This window comes from Ursus arctos, unplaced genomic scaffold, assembly GCF_023065955.2.
Source record: "Ursus arctos isolate Adak ecotype North America unplaced genomic scaffold, UrsArc2.0 scaffold_7, whole genome shotgun sequence".
Classification (NCBI taxonomy): domain Eukaryota; kingdom Metazoa; phylum Chordata; class Mammalia; order Carnivora; family Ursidae; genus Ursus; species Ursus arctos.
The window spans coordinates 69,059,933-69,080,957 of record NW_026623089.1 but is presented as its reverse complement, the minus strand read 5'-3'; the positions used below and the strand labels follow the sequence as shown (position 1 = coordinate 69,080,957).

The 21,025-nt window shown below is 48.4% G+C and overlaps 1 protein-coding gene across 1 annotated transcript in view; it reads right to left on the bottom strand.

The window, feature by feature from the left end:
- Window positions 1-16,474, bottom strand: part of KCNK1 (potassium two pore domain channel subfamily K member 1) — a 43,084-nt gene extending 26,610 nt beyond the window's left edge. Inside the window, exon 1 of the mRNA XM_026504158.4 lies at window positions 16,056-16,474. Coding sequence (XP_026359943.1) covers window positions 16,056-16,410 — 355 coding nt within the window. The 5' untranslated portion in view covers window positions 16,411-16,474. The remainder of the gene's footprint in view (window positions 1-16,055) is intronic.
- Window positions 16,475-21,025: the final 4,551 nt, after the last annotated feature.

The following is a 21,025-nucleotide window of genomic DNA, read 5'->3' as shown; positions in this document are numbered from 1 at the left end:
ACTGAACTACAGGGAAATGCCCTGGGGAAGAGCCCTATAATATATACTCTAATGACGCTTTCTTCTTAAAATGTCAGGGTTTTTGTGTTGCTTTTTTTTTTTTTTTAACATACTTTTACTGTTTCATACCTGCCAGAAGGGTGCAAATGACAAGTCCGTCTAATGTAGGGTAGATTTCTAAGGGTCACAAAATGAAGCAGTATTGGCTGTAATGCTCACATATGGAGTCATACCAGAGTTCACAACGCCTAATCCAGCCTCTGCAGGGACCCCCAGGGAAACTCCGCCAAGAGCAGGTGGACACGAGACGCTGGGGAGCCAGCTCTCTTAACATTTCCGAGAAGAGAGAGTACAGTCTCCTGGCTCCCGTCTTTAGAGGAAAAGACTGGTTCAGAGATGACAAGCTCCCCCCAACTAAGTTCTGAGAGCTGACTTGCAAGGGAACTGAGGAGGAAGAAATGCTGGAGGCCAAGCAGAGATGCGGGCCAGGAAGTGCACCTGGGGCCCCTTCTGGGAAGGAGCACAGACCCACAGTCATCCGAAAAGAGTGGCTGTGACCTTGAGATCGGCACATGAAAAACAGAGGCTCCCAGTTAAGTGAAGGACAAAGCAGCATGCCCAGCGGCTGGCCCGCAGCATGTGGTCGCTAGTGGTAGTAATTACTGGAATCACGAACCAGACCCCCCGTGAAGTCCAAGCAGCAAGCAGGAGACAAACCATTGTCAGGAGAGCCAGCGGCAGCATCTGCACTGATCTCAAAAAAAGGATAAAATCCAGTATTGGTAGGATTATGAAAAAATGCACCCTTTGAAGCCTCTTGCCCATTAACTGGCCTTACCATGCTACCTGGGCAAAATGACTAATTCAACACTCTCTGTGATATCATCAGGGAATTTGGTTGTTTGCATGTCAAAATGTATTAGCTTCAAATTAGAACTGATAATGTTTGGGGGGGAGGGGGAACAGGGCAACTGTCCACGTAAAAGTGAATTTGTACAGAACACATCATAAAAGGCATCATTCTTTTGGGCAGCTGCCTTTGGGGGAATAAAGAAAACATTCTCTGAACTGAGTGGGCAGAGCACAAAGTAACCTACGCTAAGAAGCTCTTCAGCCAAATGTCATTTTTGCACTGAGCGGAACACAAAGCAGTGTTTTCCTTCTGGGACGAGCCAGCGGCGCACACGCAGCAGCAGACAATGAGGGGGACTTCCTGTCACGGTGTCGTGGGCAGACGCTGCCTGGTTTGTGCTGCCGGTGCCTTTTAGGGCCCAGGTGCCTTTTAGGGCCAAGGCCTCTGTTGGGACCAGGGCAGCCATTCCTCCAACCCCAACCAAAGGGCGCTAAACCAGAAGAAAGTCTCCATTGCTAAAGCTTTTAGAAGACACAACTCTCTCTACCTGTCCATTTAATGGAAAATGGAGAACAACCTGCTGGGGAAAAGGTAGACCCTATGGGCATTTAATGAGAGCGAACAGAGGACTAAGCCCAATGCGTGAAACATCAGGATGTTTCTTTAGGAACTCACACAGCTAGATTCTAGCCCAGCTGCATCGCACAGATGAGGATATGAGTGGGGGCTGGGAAACACCGGAGAACAAATAAATGGTCTGTGTATCCCAATATACACCACCTCTTAAGACACACAGAGCAGACAGATGAGGATGGGTGACTTGATCATACTCTTGGACAGAAGGGAGAATTTTCAGAGCCACCCTGCATACAAGCCAGGAGGACATCGATTAAATCATGCTGAGCTCGCAGACCTCCTCGAGGTGTAGGCACAGCCAGACTTTATTTTATTTATTTCTTTTCTTTGCTTCTGAACTGATAACTGTGGAGCTTAAAGTCCTATCATTAAGGAGAAACATAATCAGGAGGACCTAACTCAAACTGTGCCTGAGAGCCCTGTTCTCAGTCGTTCCCCCCCACAGCGACCCGAACACTAGCTATCCAGCGATGGGCTCACTCTCGTGGGCATACCCTGATGCTGTCAGAACCCCACCATTTGGTGGCAACGGGAAGCACGCTGATTTTCAGTAACCATCACGCCTATTAGAATTACTGGTTACCAACCAGATGTGTAAGACAGACCGTGAATGATGCACGATTCTCAGGGCCAGGTCTCTTCCTTTTCAAGAAAGCATGTTAGAACGGAAGGAAGGGTGACATTACTCTACGAATAATATTCAACCTACTCTAATTGTTTCAAGTAAGCCTTCTGGAAATACCAATGCTCACTTGCACAAGCAGCTCTCTATGTCTTCTATAGGGCTCTTTATTGCTCTGAGGGTACAGATGACCCGGGAGCCTTGGAGTGGGGGCGTGTCTGACCCCGACATTTATCAGAACCGATGCTCAGAGCTTAGATGGCAGGTTTTAAAGACATTAAAAAATCTGATCAACTTTGTTTTGCTTGTCAAACATGTCCACGTACTGGTCTATCTCTCAGATCTGCCTATGAACCAGCCCACGTGCTGGTCTATCTCTCAGATCTGCCTATGAACTAGCCCACGTGCTGGTCTATCTTGCAGACCTGCCTATGAACTAGCCCACGTGCTGGTCTATCTTGCAGACCTGCCTATGAACTAGACCACGTGCTGGTCTATCTCACAGGTCCTTTGGGCAAAAACCTTGGCTAAAAGAACTAGTTGTGAACACGTGGGTTCAATGTGGAACCTAGTTCCTGAGTGCACACCTTTCAGATAAGGTGGCAAGGGAGAAAGGAGACTCTGTGGTCATGTGTGCAGTTTAAAAAAAAAAAATCACATCTGATGAGAAAGAAAGTAAAATGATAAATTTAAGGATTTACATTAGGGGCACCTGGGTGGCTCAGTCAGTTAAGCGTCCAACTCTTGATTTCAGCTTGGGTCATGATCCCAGGGTTGTGAGATCGAGCCCCGCAGTGGGCTCCATGGTGGGTCTGGAGCCTGCTTAAGATTCTCTCTCCCTCTCCTTCGGCCCCTCCCCCCAATTTAAAAAAAAAAAGGATTTACGCTAAGTGGTGCCCTTTCCTCAAAGCATTTATGAGTCTCATATAGTCCTGTTGCCCCAGCTTCCCCCTGAAGTCAGAACAGACTTGGAATACTGGACACCCTTAAGCAAAACAATAAAAGTACTGAGAGATTAAAGAGAAGCCAGACATCCTTATCCTGAGTCCCATGCACTAAGAAATTACTGTGAGCAATTACAACATGCAAAGAACTGTATTTACAATACCTGTGATTCTTTGAACCACAACATCTTCACTAAGTTACAGCTTGGTCACTCAGGAACTGGGATACAGAGGGGATTTTAGTAGGTCAAAGACGAATTTACTTAGAGCAGATTAACAGCAAGAACATGATATAGGGAATAGCTGTTCTACTAGAATGTTCTCAAACTATTTAGAAATGCCCATTTGTAACGAACTGAAATCCTAATTACGAATCATGTTAACAGCCACAGCCTCGAGGGCTTAGTCATCATCTCCTGGCTGAATCCGTGAGAATGTAGGGTGGAGGACCCAGCTCCCCACAGCTCCCTGTGGCCCCCAGAAGTCTGGGGTCTGGCGAACCACGCATGTGCGAGAAGGTGAAAGACCACAGAGTGGGCCTTGTTCCCTCCAATGCTCCCTGCCATGTACACACCTGGAAAGAACTTACAGTCCTATTTCCAGCAACAACTTGGCTTCCACCCAGGCCTCAGGGGGAGGCTGAGAAAGTCTTGCTATGCCAGCCCAGCATAATCTCCCTGATCCCACGGTGCCCCAGGGCCCAGGAAGTCCCATTTACGTCCGCCTAGGTGTTCCATGGGAGGTCTTCCCATGGCTCTCCCCCACCCCATCCCTGCAGCTCTGTCTTCACATCCCGGTGACCCTCTGGGCCGCTCTTGCTCCTTCAGTGCCAGGAACCTTATGTCTGAGTGGCTGCCAAAGCCTCAGAGCCATCATGCTGCCCAACTCCAGCTTTTCCTGTTTTCAGCCAGGCGGCAGGCCAGACTCCCTGTCACAGAGCAGTTCAGGAAGCTACATGGCTCCCTATTGCCCACGGAGTTCAGCGCAAACTCTGCTTCCCACAATCGAAGCCCTCTGCTTCATGCCTCCCGGCTGCCACTGGCCAACAAGTAGCTGGGACCCTCACGCTGTGCGGTCAGGCTCGACTCCTCTTCCGTCTGTGCTGATGAGCACTGCGTCCCTTTCCTTAGCTGTCCTCTTTCCTCCGCGCCACCTGCCCAGACTGTGCCCCCCATGCTGCTTGTTCACCTCGATTCCCGCCTTCTCTGCACACTTCAGCCCACGCTAGTCGCCCCCCAAAATCCTATACCGTTGCCAGGCCCCCACTCAATTCAGCAGTTAGCTCCCCACAAGTTTTCAAGGTCAGGGCTGCAGACTTTTCAAGGTCAGGGCTTATCCGTTTACAGCATTTTCTATGTTTCCCCACCTGTGGGGCACAGGGCAGACAAGTACTCGGTCAACCTTCCAGAGCCTAGAACCACAGAAGCTCAGAGCTGGCCGAGGATCTTTCTTAGACCCCTCCTCGAATCGGGATGAAACCACTGAACTCTGGAGACCTTATCAGTGAATTTGTGTTGCTAATGACTTGCCGGAAGAGAACCCAGATCCCCCAGTCCATAGATCAATGTTTTTGCACCTCTTACGTCCACCCCCCTTCACTTATGCCCTTGGGCCTTATTTCTTAAAGTTCCCTGAAAAACATTTCTAAGCAACATTTTACATAGTCTGGGTAGGGTTGTTCAGTAGATCAGAGAGGAAACTCTTCCCCTAAAAAAGAATTCACGATTCTTATGTTTCACTCAGTCAGGCTGTACTTTCGGAATACTAATTCAGTCTGCTATCATGACAACTGCGTTCCCGGCTCCTGAGGGGAAAATCCATCCCTGTCCCAGGTTATGAGGGGACACTGCTCTGCGCCATTCCTGCCCCTGTCTGGCTGTGCGCGGGGGCTGGGACACAGAGTGGGGGACGGTACGGGGTGGCAGAAGCAGCCCCCTGGCTCACACTGCCCCGCCAGCCCTAGGGAACAGGACGCAGCCTCGGCAGGAGGGAGATGATTACCAGCACACGTGAACACACAAAACACAGTGAAGTGACGTGAGGGAGGGAACCTGGGAGAGCGAGTTCAGGTGCAAATGTGTCTTTTCAGCGTCATGCAGATCACCTTTACAAATCATAGGTGTGAGGCCACAGATTCTGGAAGAACAAATGTAGATTTAGGTCATGTTCCAGAAACTACCAACCAACAGCACTTGGGTTTCTTTCTCTTTCTTTCCTTCTTTCTTTCTTTCTTTCTTTCTTTCTTTCTTTCTTTCTTTCTTTCTTTCTTTCTTTCTTTTCTTTCTTTCTTCTTTCTTTCTTTCTTTCTTTTCTTTCTTTCTTTTTCTTTCCTCTTCTTTCTTTCTTTCTTTCTTTCTTTCTTTCTTTCTTTCTTTCTTTCTTCCTTTTCTCTCCTTTCCTTCCTTCCTTTCTTTTCTTTTCTTTTCTTTTCTTTCGTGATTTTAGTTTTGTTCTTTCTTTCCACCTTTGTTGGTTCCATTTTTAAACCTAAGATGCATCGCCGAGTTGCGGGGGGGGGGGGGGGGGGGGGACGATGGGCCCAGCCTAGCGGATGACAGATTGGCGTCCACACAGCAGTGCTCCTCCCTACTGTTTGGGGGTGTGAACGCGTGGGCTGCATCCGCACCCTCCCGCGGAGCGGGGCATCTGTGCAGGCTGCCCGTGGCCGGGGCTCGTGTCCTGGCCCTGGGGAGGCAGGAAGGTTCAGGGTCTCCTCGCCCAGCTCAGAACTCGGTGAGGCCCTGTGACAGGGAGGCAGAGGCAGGACAGCCTCTGTGGCGCCTTGAATTAACTTAATCCCCCTAACCACAGTCTTTAAATAATTGAACGCCTTGGTAACCAGTGTTCAAACATTTAAAGAATTTCAGCTACAAGAGTGTTTTAACCTCTCAGTTCTGGTTTCAAACATTCGGCTTTCTCTCCTGTTGGTCACAGGCTCAGGCGACATCAAAAATATGGTACTTGGGACCAGAAAGGCACTCCTTGGATCATCAATGATTAGCTGGGAGCCATGTCATTCAAATGGGATCATTCCAAATGGTAATTCAGCAAACTTAAAACCAAGCAGGAGAAATGAAAATTACTCAGGTGGTTTGTAGAGTCACATGATAATTTCACCATCTGTTACAAACTGTAAATATGTTTATTTGAAGCTGATCCAATGTTCTAAAATGCTTAGATCGAGCCCTCATGGGGGAAAAAGAAATTATGTTTTTCTTATCTACTTCTGAAAAACAGAAAAGACTGCTTGGTAACTTATTTAATGTTAGCTGCTTCTAAAAAATGTACTGAAGATATTTATTTATTGTTATTCTTTGGACTACATATAATGAAATTTTAAATCGAACTATTATGTCAAATACTAAATAAACTTTTGTTAAATTAAAAAAAAAAAAGAAGCAAATCCTTCTCCCCCACCTCCCAGTTTTCCATACAGACTTATGTAATACTAATTTAGAAAACAGTATTACAGTTTAGATACCCTATCTTAGCCTGGAAGTTGAAGTATTTTAAATTACTATTAAATGTATTTATCAAATGGCAACTTGGCCCAGAGAATTCACCTGCTCCATCTGGAACACCTTTTCCATCCTCTCTACCTATGGACACACTCTTTCTCCTTCAAGGCCAAGTTCAGTTATCAAGCCTCAAAAGCTTGCCTCAACTCTGCAGTCCGATAAATGACGCACGGGATGGAACTTGACATCACAGCTGTTCCAGGGCGAGCCCGGCCCTCGTTGACACCACATCAGAGGGAGCGCAGTCTCGTGTGGACCCCGAACATTCAGTAGTGACCTCAAGTTTGACGGGCACACGACTGAGCTCCAGACCCTCCATCCAAAACCCGCTCCTTCCCGGGCCTTCTCTGTCTCCAGGTGGGACTCAGACCGAAAACCTCAGAGTCGTTCTTGACTATTCTTTGTCCAACACCTCATATCCAGTCCATCAGCAAATCCTGTTGGTTCCAGCATCCATTTGGATCTGAATTCTGACCACCTCTCACCGCCCACTTCACCGCCTGCTCTAAAAGCCACCCACAGGCCTCATCTGGGGTATTGTAAATGTCCCGCTTTGGGCCCTCGGCTTCCACCTTTGCCCTCCGACACCAGCCTGAGCAAACCTGGTAGAACAATGGGGTCAGATCACATTACCCTTTCGCTCAAACTCTCCCGGCGCTTTCCACCTCACTCAGAGAAAAGTGGTCGAGGACATCCTGCCCCATCTGTCCCCTTCCCTTCTCCTTGACCTTGTCCTGCGCTGTCTTACTCAGCTCCAGCCATGATGGCTTTCTAGCCGCACCTCCAACTCGGAGACTCTGTTCTAGAACAGTTCCCCAGATAGCTGTAAGCTGGCACCCTGCAATTCAACCCCATTCACACACGATCTACATGGAGACAGTGTCAGATCCCGCAGGTGAAGGGCTCAGTCCCACAAGACTGCCCTACTCAGACACCCGTCAAGTCCAGGCTGTCAGCAGTATTTCTGACTTTGCAGCTGTAAATCCAAGTTCCCACGATCCCTGCCTCGGGATCAATGAATTTGCTAGAGCAGCTCACAGAACTCAGGAAAACAGTCTGTTCGCTAGGTCACCAGTTTATCCTAAACGGATGTAACTCAGGAACAGCCAGAGGGACAGAGATACATAGGGCGAGGTTGGCAGGGCCCCAAGTGCAGGAGCTTCTGCCCCTGTGGAGTTGGGGTGTGTCCACCTCCGAGTGTGGATGTGTTCACCAACCTAGGAGCTCCCCGAATCCCGTGCTATTGGGGTATTTATGGAGGCTTCCTCATGATGACATGACAGAGAGTTAACTGCATTTACAGCCCCTCCCCCTCTCTGGATGATGAGGGCGGGGCTGAAAATTCCAAGCTTCTAAGCATGGCTTGGTCTGTCTGGTGACCAGCCCCCCATCCTGGAGCACAGACAGAGCTGCCTTATAGAACAAAAGATTCTCCTGGTGCTCTAATCAGGGACTTACAAGGTTTTAGGAGCTCTGTGCCAGGAACCACGGGGCAGAGCCCAAGATGGATCTTCGATTCTCTCCCACTTAGTCATCTTATTTACGGTCAGTCCTTCCTCCTAGTAGATAGATGTCCAGGAAGTCAAGATCCCTGAGGGCCTGGAGCAGTACCTGGTGAACCTAAGTGCTCAATAAATACTTGCTCAAGAATGCACACTTCTCCCTCTCTTTAGATCACTTAGGGCCTTCCGGTGTACTGAGTGTGTATATGAGGCACCCAGAACGGTCTTTACATAAATACCCGCAGAAATTATTGAAGCAACGTGGGCCTCTTTCCTTATCAAGACAAAGAGATTAGATCTAAGAGCCCTTGAAAATGAGTAACATCTTTAGAAATTTCCTCCTTTTACAGAAGAGGAAATAGATTCAGACACAGGAAGAAATGTTCCTTCCTTTGCATTTATTGAAGACCTACTAAGTGCTAGGAATGCGACATGAGGCCAAGACAGCGCTCATTCTCAAGACCTCTGTTTTGGGGAGACAGACATGAAAACAAATCACTCAAGGTGGTAAGTGCTGTAACAGGAAGAATGGAATATTCCAACATAAGGTGGAATACAAGGTGTCAAGGGATGAGCAGCTAGGGGAGAAAGAACTGGAACAAAGGGCATACGGGTGTGGGGAGACAGGGAGCAGAGCCCACTTCTGTGCAGCCCCCAGACCCGTGTGTGCCCAGCTCAGCATGCCCCAGGGCGGCACTCTTCCCTGGGATACGGGCGCCTCTCCAGCTCCCCCCCTCCTCCGTGCACACTTGGACGAAAGGTCTCCATCAGACTATGTTGCAGACTCAAACCAGAGCCCACCTAAATCTCGAGAAGCTTCCATAAAGCTGAGTGGAGAGGAGGCTAAGGTGTCAGTAAACAGCCTAACTTGGGTCCCCGTGCCACCTAAGCATTCATAAGGGATGAGCGTTATAATTACGCCTCCAACCCTTCTTTTTTCCTTTCCTTTTTCCTTCCCTTCCCTTCCCTTTTTCTTTTTCCTTCCCTTCCCTCTTCCCTTCCTTTCCCTTTTGTCTTCCCTTCCCTTCCTTCTAGTTGAAGTACAGTTGACACGTAACATTCACAACATTACATTACTAACAGGTGTACAACACAGTGATTCGACAAGTCTATACTTCAATTCTGATTTCTAACCTGAAATCCACTGACCACACTCGGAGAAATAAGAACGAGCATTTTTTTATTGTGTGTTTTTGTTTGCTCTGCTCTGTACCCACCGACCATGTTCATGTTGACTTTACATCACCTGGGTCGCTGAGTCCCTGGGGAGCTTTCTGCCTAAAGCTCATCACCAGGTACCAACAACCGAAGCTGCACAGGCTTTAGAATGCAGGCTTTCGATTCAAAAAGCAAGTCAACCCTGGCCAGAGGGCCCAATGCAAGCAGTTAGAATCTGATCGGGGAAGCAGGCAGACGGTAGCTGGTGAGGAAACACTGCCAGTGTCAAACACAGCCCAATTAATCTCTCTGGTATAAGAACTGATTCTGTTTCACAGATTAAAGAATGGAAACATGCATACAACTAGAAAACAAAAGACGGCTGGTCTGACTCACGTTCAGGGACAGAATCACAGTCCTTTCAGCGGTACTTCCTCTATGCCTCCAAATCCCACCTGACCCCAGTCTTCATTTTGACCTTGGGTCAGGGGCACAGCCCTGCACCCACAGAGAGTGGCCAGCAACTCTGAGGACAAGGAATCCGCCCAGAATAAATAAAGAATCAGAGCACGACCCGAGTCTGGGAGACTAGAGGACACCCCCAAAGCTGCCTGCTTTTTGATAAGGGGAAAACCCTTAGCTCCCACTGGTAACAGACAAGGTGATCGCGGCTCAGTCAGCAGAGAAGTTAAACACTCCGGCAGCCCATGGATTTGGCTACAGTTGGGATCAAATGATGTCTCCTGAGAATAAAATCTAGCACAGTGCAATTCTATGCCAAAGAGAGGATAGGATAGGGACAGTCTCTCTGTCCCCGAAATGACTTGTAGGTAGCTGAACCACATGAAATCGCCGTATGGGTCAAAATCAGGGGCGCCTGGGTGGCTCAGTCATTAAGCATCTGCCTTCGGCTCAGGTCGTGATCCCGGCGTTCTGGGATCGAGCCCTGCATCGGGCTCCCTGCTCAGGGGGAAGCCTGCTTCTCCCTCTCCCACTCCCTCTGCTTGTGTTCTCTCTCTCTGTCAAATAAATAAATAAAATCTAAAACAACAAGAAACAATCAAGCACCAGCAATTTCACATGCTCCATACTTAGAGTCCTCTTCTGCGCTACGGACGGCAGACGCTCTCCCCACCAACAGCAGTCCAGGGAGCAGTGTCATAAAACAGCTTGTCCTGAAAGGCACCAGATCTCCCACTAGGTTACTGGGACCACAGGAAATTATATTCTTGACAAGATTTACAGTTAAGTCATAAAAGCAAACACATAATTTCTTTCAAGTTATTGTCATTTATAACAGCAACAGTATGTTCCAAGGGCCATAAAATAGGCAGAGATAGCAGCAAATATATAATGTTGAAAAAAAAAAAAACCCTTCAGAATGCTAAAGCACTGATGTTTTACAGACAGGGATGGGCTTACACAATCAGCACTAGGACATACTGTCTCTGACCATCACTGGGTGGAAATGTTTCTAGGATTTATTACACATTTCTCTGCCTTCTTAAACAGAGGCATATTCAAGTATTATCCTTGATAATTCAGGGGTATCAATTATTCTACTGTATTCTAAAACGATGATGTCTTATTCGTGCATATGAAGTTGTTGGTTGCAATGGTAAAGACATAAAAATTCTGCTTCTTGGGGACACCTGGATGGCCCAGTCGGTGAAGGTCTGCCTTTGGCTCAGGTCATGATCTCAGGGTCCTGGGATAGAGCCCCATGTTGGGCTCCTTGCTCAGTGGGGAGCCTGCTTCTCCCTCTGCCTCTGACCCTGCCCACCACTCCTGCTCTTTCTCTCCCTCTCTGTCTCAAATAAATAAAACCTAAAAAAAAATAAAGAATTTTGTTTCTTGTGCTCCCATATTTGTTTGTTTTAGTGCAACTTAAAAAAACCCCACAGAAAACAGTACTTCTGTGTTAGTCTACTAGGGCTGCCATGTAAAGCTCCACAGACTGGGGGGCCTGAACAACAGCAGTTTATTTTCTCATGGTTCCGGAGGCTGCAAGTCCAAGATCAAGGTGCTGGCCGGCGAGGTATCTCCTGAGACCTCCCTCTTAGACCTGCAGATGGTACCTTCTCATTGTGTCCTCGTTCTAGCTTAATCACTTCTTTAAAGGCCCTGTCTCCAAATACACAGTCACGTTTTGAAGCATGGGGTGAGGACTTCACCATATGAGTTCTGGAGACACATCCAGCCCGTAACAACCTCCTACGCCTGGACGCTATGCAAATTTCAAGCTAAGTCTTAGACACATCTGGATTCAAATCAAGGCTACACCACTGCTCGTTTTGTGACCTAGGTAAGGTCACGCAACCTAAATTTAAGTTGCAGCCTCTAAAGTGAGGATAATGACACCTATACCTCGAGATAGGTCTATACATAACGTGTTCAAGTTTGTTTTTCAAAATATCACTTTATTTTTCTGATTTTTAAAGTATTTGTCTTTTACGACCTTTCCCTTAGGCTTGCCCATCGCTGTGCCTTTCCTTCTTCAAACCAGATAACTGAATTTGTTAGAACGAAACATAAAGGCTCAGAACCAAGACCAAAGGCTCGCCTGTGAAGACAGAGTGCAAACTTTAGCACGTGGGATTTCAGATCTCTTCCAGCTGACAGTCTGCTTGTTTCCGGTGGGATTTCTTTCCTCCTTGGCATTTCTGTTCCAGATATAATGCAGCATTTGGCACACACGTTACATGAGGCAATTCTAATGTGAGGTGTGGCTTTGTCAGCATTAAAAAAAAAAAAAAAAAAAAAGAGGCAGTGTCACAGATTGGACCAGAAACTAGTGATGATATCCAACTTGATAAACAATCATTTGCTTTGAGGGACACCTGGGTGGCACAGTCGGTTGGGCGGCAGCCTTTGGCTTGGGTCACGGTCCCCAAGTCCTGGGATCGAGCCCCACATCAGGCTCCCTGCTCAGTGGGGAGTCTGCTTCTCCCTCTGCCCCTGCTCCCCCTGCTTGTCCGTTCTTACTCATGCTCTCTTTCTCAACTAAATAAATAAATAAAATCTTCAAAAAAAACAAACCAAAATAAAACCATTTTCTTTGGAAGTGGTTGGGATGGTAGCAACTACCTTAACTGCCGCACACCACTGGAAACACAGCACCAGGAAGTCTCAGATGCTAAACTGTCTTAGAGAAAGTTTTCCAAAAGGAAGTGGCACTTAGCACCCCTCACTCCGAGGTCCTTTCAAGTCTCAGTCTTAAAGCAGGGCTCTGCAAACTTTTTCTGCAAAAGGCCAAGCAGTAAATGTTTAGGTTCTGTGGACACAAGTGGCTTCTGTCACAAAGACTCAACTCTGCTGGTGTAAAGATTTGGCCCAGAAGCCATCATCGGCGCACTGTTATTCGCTTCCAAAAGCTCAATACGTACTTGTTGTGAACAATGACCCGTTTCCCCAACTGAAAAGTTTGAAAACTCGTGGTTAACCTGGCACCCCCCATTTCCTTCTCCCACCTCTCTTCCTGAAAAGAGCCAGTGCTGTAGTAGCTCTCTGCCTGATGAAGCTAAGCCACTGTAAAACAAGCCAAATGAAGTTCCTTTTCTGAGCACTTTATTTTTATTTGTTTATTTTTAAGTAGGCTCTACACCCAGCACAGAGCCCAATGCGGGGCGTGCGGGGCTTGAACTCATGACCTTGAGGTCAAGACCAGAGCTGAGATCAAGAGTTGGACCCTTAACCAGCTAAGCCACCCCAGCGCCCCTCTGAGCACTTTTAGATAACAGTTCTAAAACCTCTCTTCGTAAAAAGGGAGAAGGCAGCATCCTGCTACCAGGCATCAAGCCGACAGCTGACAGCAAGCGGGACTGAGCCATCATCTGGACCCCTACTTACAACGCAGCAAAAGGAAGTAATACACAAAACTGTATTTTTACCAAACATCAGCATGATAGAACCCTGCTTAGGGGGATGCATGAAGAAGAAAACTTACAGTACACAGACATGACAAATTGTTCTTAATTATTTCTTACTTCCCAAGAGTCACCTAGATGCTCCTTCATCCTTCAAAAAAACCCCACAGTATCAAAGTTCTATAGGAAATACCTCAGTCTAGAACGACTCCTTTTGTCTTTACCCAGCCCTTCCCTCTGGAAAGGCAAAAGTGTAGTGAGCTTTCCCCTTCCGTCCCCATACAGTTCCCACGTAGGTGTTGCTGTATCTTTTTTTAATCCAAGAGAAGTAAAGAGATGTTTGGTTGTTTGAAATAATTCACAGAGTCCTTGGCAGAGCAGAGATTGAAGACAACATCCCTGCATCACCAACCTAAGTCTTCCTCCAAAGAGACCGTGAAGACTTTACCAGTTCCTTACAGAAATGGGAGGTGTACTCTCTGAGATGAAAACATTCTCTCATAAGCCCATTCGCGTTCCTGTGTTACAGTGATTTCTACAAAGAACAGCAAATTTGTGATGCCCACCATTACGGCTCTGGGCAAGCCAGGGCTGACTGCCCTGATGGACAGGGGACAATAGCTCAGTGATTTGCCATCGACAGTGCTACAAGAGTTAAACAAACAAAACCACAGCAGGCCTTATAGATCCCTGAAAGAGAAGCATGAACCACAATTCCACTTCAAGTTGTCTGGTATTTTTCCAGAAAATATTTTTCTAGTAATGAAGCAGACTGGCTTCATTCAACAAACTGTCTGACAACCCCCGCCCCCGCCACCACACCAGTGTGTTGGTACCACCTGGGACATCAAAATGGGCCAGATCCTGGGTCAACACAAAACCAGTAGAAGAGTATCTTTGACGTAGAGAATTCTGAAGCCTACCGGAACTCTACTGGAATTAATAGTCAATTCTACCAATGACGAGAATTCATTGACTTCCTAACTTTACAAACCGAGGGGCACATTTTTCATCTGGTGTATCCTTAAGTGCCCCTTGCACCAATTTCCTAAATGAACTTTAGTTTTGCATGAAAACAGACTTTCTTGGGAACTACAATGTAATATAAATACCAATAATAAGACATCTAACCCCACTTTCTTAAAAAAAAAAAAAAAAAAACAGAAACTGCAGTTTTCCTAATTTTAAAAAAGGGGAGGAGAGGGAACCTGGTAAGTAACTCTCTATTCAAGATGTAAACTCCTATTTTTGAGATTTAATTGGCTGCATAGACGAGATGAGGCATAAGGAGTGCCAGTCATGGAAAAACCCACCCAGTAAAAGCAAACACATTCTTTTCCTCATAACATCGTTTTTATCCGGTTCTGTCTTTAAATACCATTACTTAGAAAACACTAAAAGTGGTAATTACTCTTCACAATGTTTACTCAACACCGTGACCCAGTTGGAGACCTTCTGTAGCCTGGTGGAAACCTCAGTGCTGCAGAGAATGAATGATTTTCAATTTAGAATAAATGTACTTCAAAGGAAAAGCATGGTGACTTCTAAATGGCCTGAGGATGGGAGCCCACTAAAGACGATGGAAGCAGCCCCAAATAAAATTAAAGACTGGTGTTGGCAAAGTTGAAAAGATCGCACGTCGTGTTTAGCGCTAAGCTTAACATCGTCTCTAAAATATCACGATGCAAGCTAGAATTCCGTTTACTGCAGTTTAGGAATGCACCCTAGACTTCTAAATCATCGTTTTACAGGATCTATATGGAAAATGTACTATTACTCAGTACCACTTATTACCAAAACAATCAACTGGGTTTAGCCCAAGGGGATTACAAATAAACCCTGAGAGGTGCCGAGGGGGTGGAGTGAAGGAAGAATTGTTGCAACACAAAGTTGATTCACCTGCTCTGGAGGTGGAGGTGGGGGTGGGGGTGGGGGTGGGGGCGGATCACACGGGCGCAGATTCCAAGACTACCCCGGTAACTAGAAACAGTGTGACCTTGTTCAAGCCAAGATGGACTGTTGAAAGATTTGATCTCCTGGATAAAAAAAGGGGGACTTCTCTGAACGTTCTTTGAGATACTTGCCAAGGTTCAAATATCAATTCATAAATAAGTCCAACCAAGTGTATGTGCCTCACTCAGCCGCTGGGAAAATTCATCCTTCATTCATCTAATCCGGCACAGTAAAGGCGCCCGGGGCACCCGCCGGCCTCCGCCCTCACCAAGGACGCTCCTCCATTCGTGAGCGTCCTGCGGGGTGAGTAGTGTGGGGGAAGTGTCGCTGCGAAGTTTAAGGGTAGCCTCGCACACCTAAAGTTAAGTTGAAAAAACTGCTGAATCAGGGTGCCCCCATTTTGCCAGATCCAGGCGATCGGATGCTCCCTTCCCTCACCCATCCTCCTACTCCGAAAAGAAACCGGATCCGCCTGTCCGCTCAGACAGAGGTCACCTGCGAAGAGCAGCGTGATGTCATTCGGCTACCCCTACAACCGCCCGCACAACAGCAAAGAGCCAAGAAATCTATGCATCACCAAAAGACAGGGCACCCTCCGGAAGGTGACCCTTCAGCGCAGCCTCGGGCCTGCGGGATGGGGTCGGGAGGAGGGTGAGCGCACTCGGAGCAGTGGCTAGTTTCCAGCATCCCCTCGCCTCGCCGCGCGGCGGCCGGGATGCTCCAGATTCCTACCGGACAGTCAGGTGTAGGGTACCGCGAAAAACGGGACGCAGCCCGTGAAGCCCCTGTAACCACCGAGGCCGAAGGCGTTAGGGACCACTCCCCCGGAGTTACGGGCGGCAACACCCAAGGCGTGTCCTGTGGCCACCAAGCCGGCTTCCGGCTCCGCGGGGTGTGCGCACCGCGGGAGGGCGCCGAGAAGGGCCGGGACGCCCGGGGCAGGGGGGAGGCGGGGCGCGGGAGCAGAGTGGCCGCGGCGGCCGGCGCGGCGGCGGGCCTCTACCTGTGGTGGAGAGCACGGTGCTGGCGAAGAAGAGCGCGGAGGTGAAGTCCCAGTTCCAGTTGCCCGAGGCGTTGCTGAGCACCGACACGCCGTAGTTGCTGGCCTCCAGCACGCGGCCCAGGAACTGCTCGAGCTGCTGCTCCGACAGGCACTCGTGCTCCTCCAGAAAGCGCCGCTTCAGCTTGCGCAGCTCCTGGCGCAGCAGGTCCTCGTAGGGCAGCTCCACCGACGAGAAGACCACGGCGCCGAAGACCAGGTAGAGCAGGTAGCCGAGCACCAGGAAGCCGAAGCACCAGGCCGAGCGGTGCCGCTCCACCAGGCGCACGCACGAGCTGCCGGCCAGGGACTGCAGCATCTTCCCCCGCCGCCGCCGCCGTCGCCGCCACAGCCGAGGCCCACGCCGCAGACCCGCCAGAGCGCGGCCCGCCGCCCCGCCGCCGCTCGGCCCCGCCCCGGCCCCGCCCCGGACAGACCCGGCCCCGCCCCCTCCCACCGCCCACTCCTCCACGCGCGCCCTCCGAGCTCCCCGGCGGCGCCGTCTGCCTGCGATTGGCTCGCCCGGGAGAGGTTTTTCTTCCTTCCTTTCCTGTTTCCCCGCAATATAAAAGGCCCCGATGATGTGGCGCTGACGTGGTTGCCGGCTCAGGTAACCGGAGAGTCGGCCGAGACCGCGTGGCAAACTTGGCCCCACCGCCCGGGCTGGGCGCGCCGCCCGGGTGCCCCCGCCCATCGCGTGGTCCCGCGGAGTGGGCGCGGGTCGCTGGCGCCCAGATCCCCGGCCCCGCCGCCGCAGGCACCTCCTGCTCCCTCCCGGGTTCTATAACCAAGCCCGGGCGGACCGCGGACGGGGTGTGACAGCTTGCGTGGCAGTGCGCTGCCTGTCCAAGCCTCTGCTCCCAGCTACACCTGTTTCCCACCTATTTTTTTCTTAATCAAAGCCTGTATTACAGAATAGCGAGCTCTAGAATTCTTTCCTTCGTCTGCCTTATTGCCCCAAGGCTCGAGCAATCGGTGCCAGTGATGATGGTGAAAATACCAAACCTCAAGTTTGGAAGGCACCTTGGTCATGGAAGTCTCTTCTCCGCCCCGCCCCCCCCCCACCCCTCCCAAGGAATCTGAGAGTAAAGGAGAATTTCGGTGAAGTCACATTTCTGAACTCTCGCTCTTTAAAACAGGGAGAGGGAAGGAAGGTCCCAATGTGCCAACTAACAAGAAATTGAGCTTTCCCAAGTGTTCTTTTTGAGGCGACAGGGTCAGTGAGCCACCTTACTGTGGGTGAGAGTAAAAACCGGTGCACCCTTTTGGAAAGGCAGCTTGGCAATACATTTCCAGAGCCTTGAAGCGTTTCTGTACTCTGACTCTATGATGTCTCCTAAGAACAAATAATAATGCAAAGATGTATAGACAAGGCTATTCATAAATAATACATATATATTATATATATGCAATACATATGTGTGTATATATCATGAAATAAGTAAGAATCAGGAACGATCAAATGTTCTAAGTAGGGGAATGGTTAAATAAATTATGGTAGCTCTACAGCGTGGCTATCATATAGCTATTAAAGATGTATTTGAAGACTATTGAAGCCTAAGCGATCTTATGGATTGAAGATACACAGTCTTATGTAGAGAATCTCAAATACATCAGCTGGCTCCCAGCAGGTGTCTTTGAGTGATAGTGGAGTACATAGGTGACTTTCATTTCTTGCACATTTTTATAGTTTTCAAATTTTCTGGAGAAATGTGGTTTTTTTTCCATGAAATTGATCTACTAGGCAGATAGAGTTCTATTTTACAATACAAAATACAAATATTTTATATCTTTGAGATTCTCCCAGCTGAACCTGACCTAACTCATGAGATATAATCACAAGGTTGCTGTTTTCAGACATTAAGTTCTGAGGTAGCTGTTTGTGTACTGACAGATCCGGAACAGCATGCGTCTCGATTATGCTGAACTTGACACGTCATCATTAGAAGGTTTCTCCAGATGACTTTGTCATTGTCTCCCGTATTTCACTTCTCTGACTTAGAAATACACAAGTATTTCTGTGGTTTTGGCTCTCAGACTGGACCTGAGTCTTGAGGACTGAGGTTGGCTCTTCTCGGCCCACTGTTCTGGACACGTTGTTCACCTGTCATCAGGGAATTTGGCAATCTCAGCAGTGTAAGGACTAGGACTTCTGTCAGCTGGCTACTTCCCTCCTGTGACCATGCGAGCTGGAGCTGACGTCTCTGCCACCCTACCCCCTCCTCAGCATAGCATAGGTCATCCCTTGCATTTCTCAGAAAAAAATAGGAATACGGAAGAAAACTCAGAGGAAAGGGTGGAGATTCACAAGAGAGGAGCAAGGGTGAAATGGGAGGGGGTGTGTCGGGTGTGAGAGACGGAGGGACTGCTTTCTGTATTGGTGTTCACATTAATTGACATAATTTGGAGACAAGCGACCAAGCTTTGTGAGAAACAAACCTTGCCCTTGGCACAGAGCCTTGCAAGTTAATTAGACTTAGGGATAATGATGTAAATGATCACTATTGTGCTGTATGATAATTAGACATAAATGGCAGGCAGTTTCTGAGAATAGGTTTAATTCTCTCAACAGGTTGAGATGATGAGAACAATTCGTAGAGATGGTAGGTCTATAGGAAAGTCTTACACTTCCAAAAAGTGAAATTCACAAACACAGTGTGAGGGAAACCCAGCCCATCGGCGGCGAGTACAAAATATTAGAATATTAGCTTTTATAATTCTTTTTCTGGGTTTATACCCCAACGAGTTGAAAGCAGGAACTGGAAGAGGCATTTGTGCACCCATGTTCACAGCATTATTCACAATAGTCAAGGTGAGGAAGCACCCAAGTGTCCATCAACAGATGAATGGATAAGCAACACATAGTATAAACTTACAATGGAGTATTTTTCAGCCTTAAAAAAGAATGAACTTCTGACACACGCTGCAATATAAATGAACTTGAGGACATTTTGTTAAGTGAAATAAGTCAATCACAAAAGGGTAAAAGCTGTATGATTCCACTTACAGGAGGTATCTAGAGTAGTCAAATTCACAGAGACAGAAAGTAGAATGAGTTGTGTTTGCCAGGGGCTGGGAAGAAAAGGGAATGAGGAGTTAGTGTTTAATAGGGATGGAGTTTTGGTTTTGCAAGATAAAAAAAATACTGGGGACGGATGGTGGTGATGGGGTTGCACAACAATATGAATGCCCCTGAACGGCACGCGTAAAAATGGCCAAGACGGTAAATTTCATGTTATGTGTTTTTTACCATAATTTAAAAAAATCTGGCTTGATAGTAGGAAGGCAGTCTTTAAGAATGGGCTGAAGCTATCCCACCAGCCCACGAGCTTCAGGCTGCACCCCAGATGTGGGTCTTTGAAGTAGACATCCTTCACTTCTGGAGAGAGTCGGACAGTCTGGGGAGTGGGGGCACTCAGTACAAGAAACCTCAGTGACCTGGCCCAGACCCCCTGAGGTAGACCTGCCCGGTGATGGGTCTGGAAACTCAGTTTGGAGAAATGGCAGAAGGATTCCGGGCATTTGCCCTGAGGAAAGAAAATTTAGGATGATCTGATTGCTGCATGCAAAGAAAAAAATATGTGAGTTCATTTTGTGTCTTCCAAGGGCAAAGCTAGGACTAACAGGGGGGAGATACAGGTATAGGACTTAGAAATCCCTGTAAGAGAGAATGTTCTAATTATGACTTGACTACCAGCGGAATGAGCTGCCTCTAGAAATAGGGAGCTCCGGCCACGAGTGCTCAAGCGGAAGGCAAACAATCACAAATTAGAAAGATACAATGGGGAGCATTTAACCTAGTAAGGTTCTTTCCAAGTCTGAGATTTTATGGGTGCAGCAGTTACAAGGTCAAGGGTGAGGGGAGGACAGGCGCGAGGCCAGTGAAATACAAAGTTGCCCTGCGCTGCCTCTGACAATTGTGGATGCCTAACCAGGAATCCCAACATGGTCCAGTCCTTGAGCCCCTAACTCCTGGTGGTACCATGACCACGTGTCAGGGGACCCTTACACAGTAGACGGCCAGCTTCTCTGTCATCTTTGGCAAAAGGGTGTTGCCATGTCCCCTCACTGTGGTGGGAGGGGTCCATCCTGTGAGAAACGCAGATCAAGTACAGCCTATAGGTAGGTCCTCCTGCCCACGCAGGCCTGTGACACACTGTCCACCGTGGCCTGAGGGATGCTCGTAATTTCCCTGCTCTCATCTCTGTCTCTTAACCATGCCTCCGATCACATTTTACCTGTGAGTCTCAAAACAGAATGGATCCCTACTCACCTCTTGCTCAGTATGCCCTCCATGCCCTCCATGGGTGCAAGAAATAAGGAGGGAAGGGGAAGGAAGATGGGGTTCTCCCGGAAGCAAGAGATCAAATAGAAGGGGGAGAAGCTGAAGCTCAAAAAAATTTTTTTTAGTTTAAAGAAGAGCCATTTTAGAGAGTGTTCTAATGACATCCCTTGCTCTACCCTGCCGTGCACATTGGGAAAGTGTTTCCCACGCCCAGCAGCACACTCACCTTCCCCCCCCCCTCTGTCTCCTACCTGCGAGCTCCTGCTGACCTGAGCTGTGGTCACCTCGCTGCTCACCCAGCACTTTAGCATTGTCCACAACCAGGTCACGTGTCCACAACCAGGTCATGTGTCTCAGCAGCGTGGAATGGGCTCCGCTGGCTTGGTTATTCCATGATCTCAGACTACTACAGTGGGGGAGGTTATGGCCCTCATACTGGAGAAGAGACAGAAAGAAGAGTTGGGCAATATCTTTGTTGCCTCCTGGAGTGGTCCCGCCTGGGGGCTGGCTCTCATCAGTGCTCCCCCCACGTGGGAGAGCACATGGCCCAGCACCTGGTTAAGCTCTTGGACGGCTCAGCACAAGCACTTCGTAATTGTTGTGTTTGCACACGGGAGCACGGAATGTCTTCCAGAAGTTTTCCAGCACA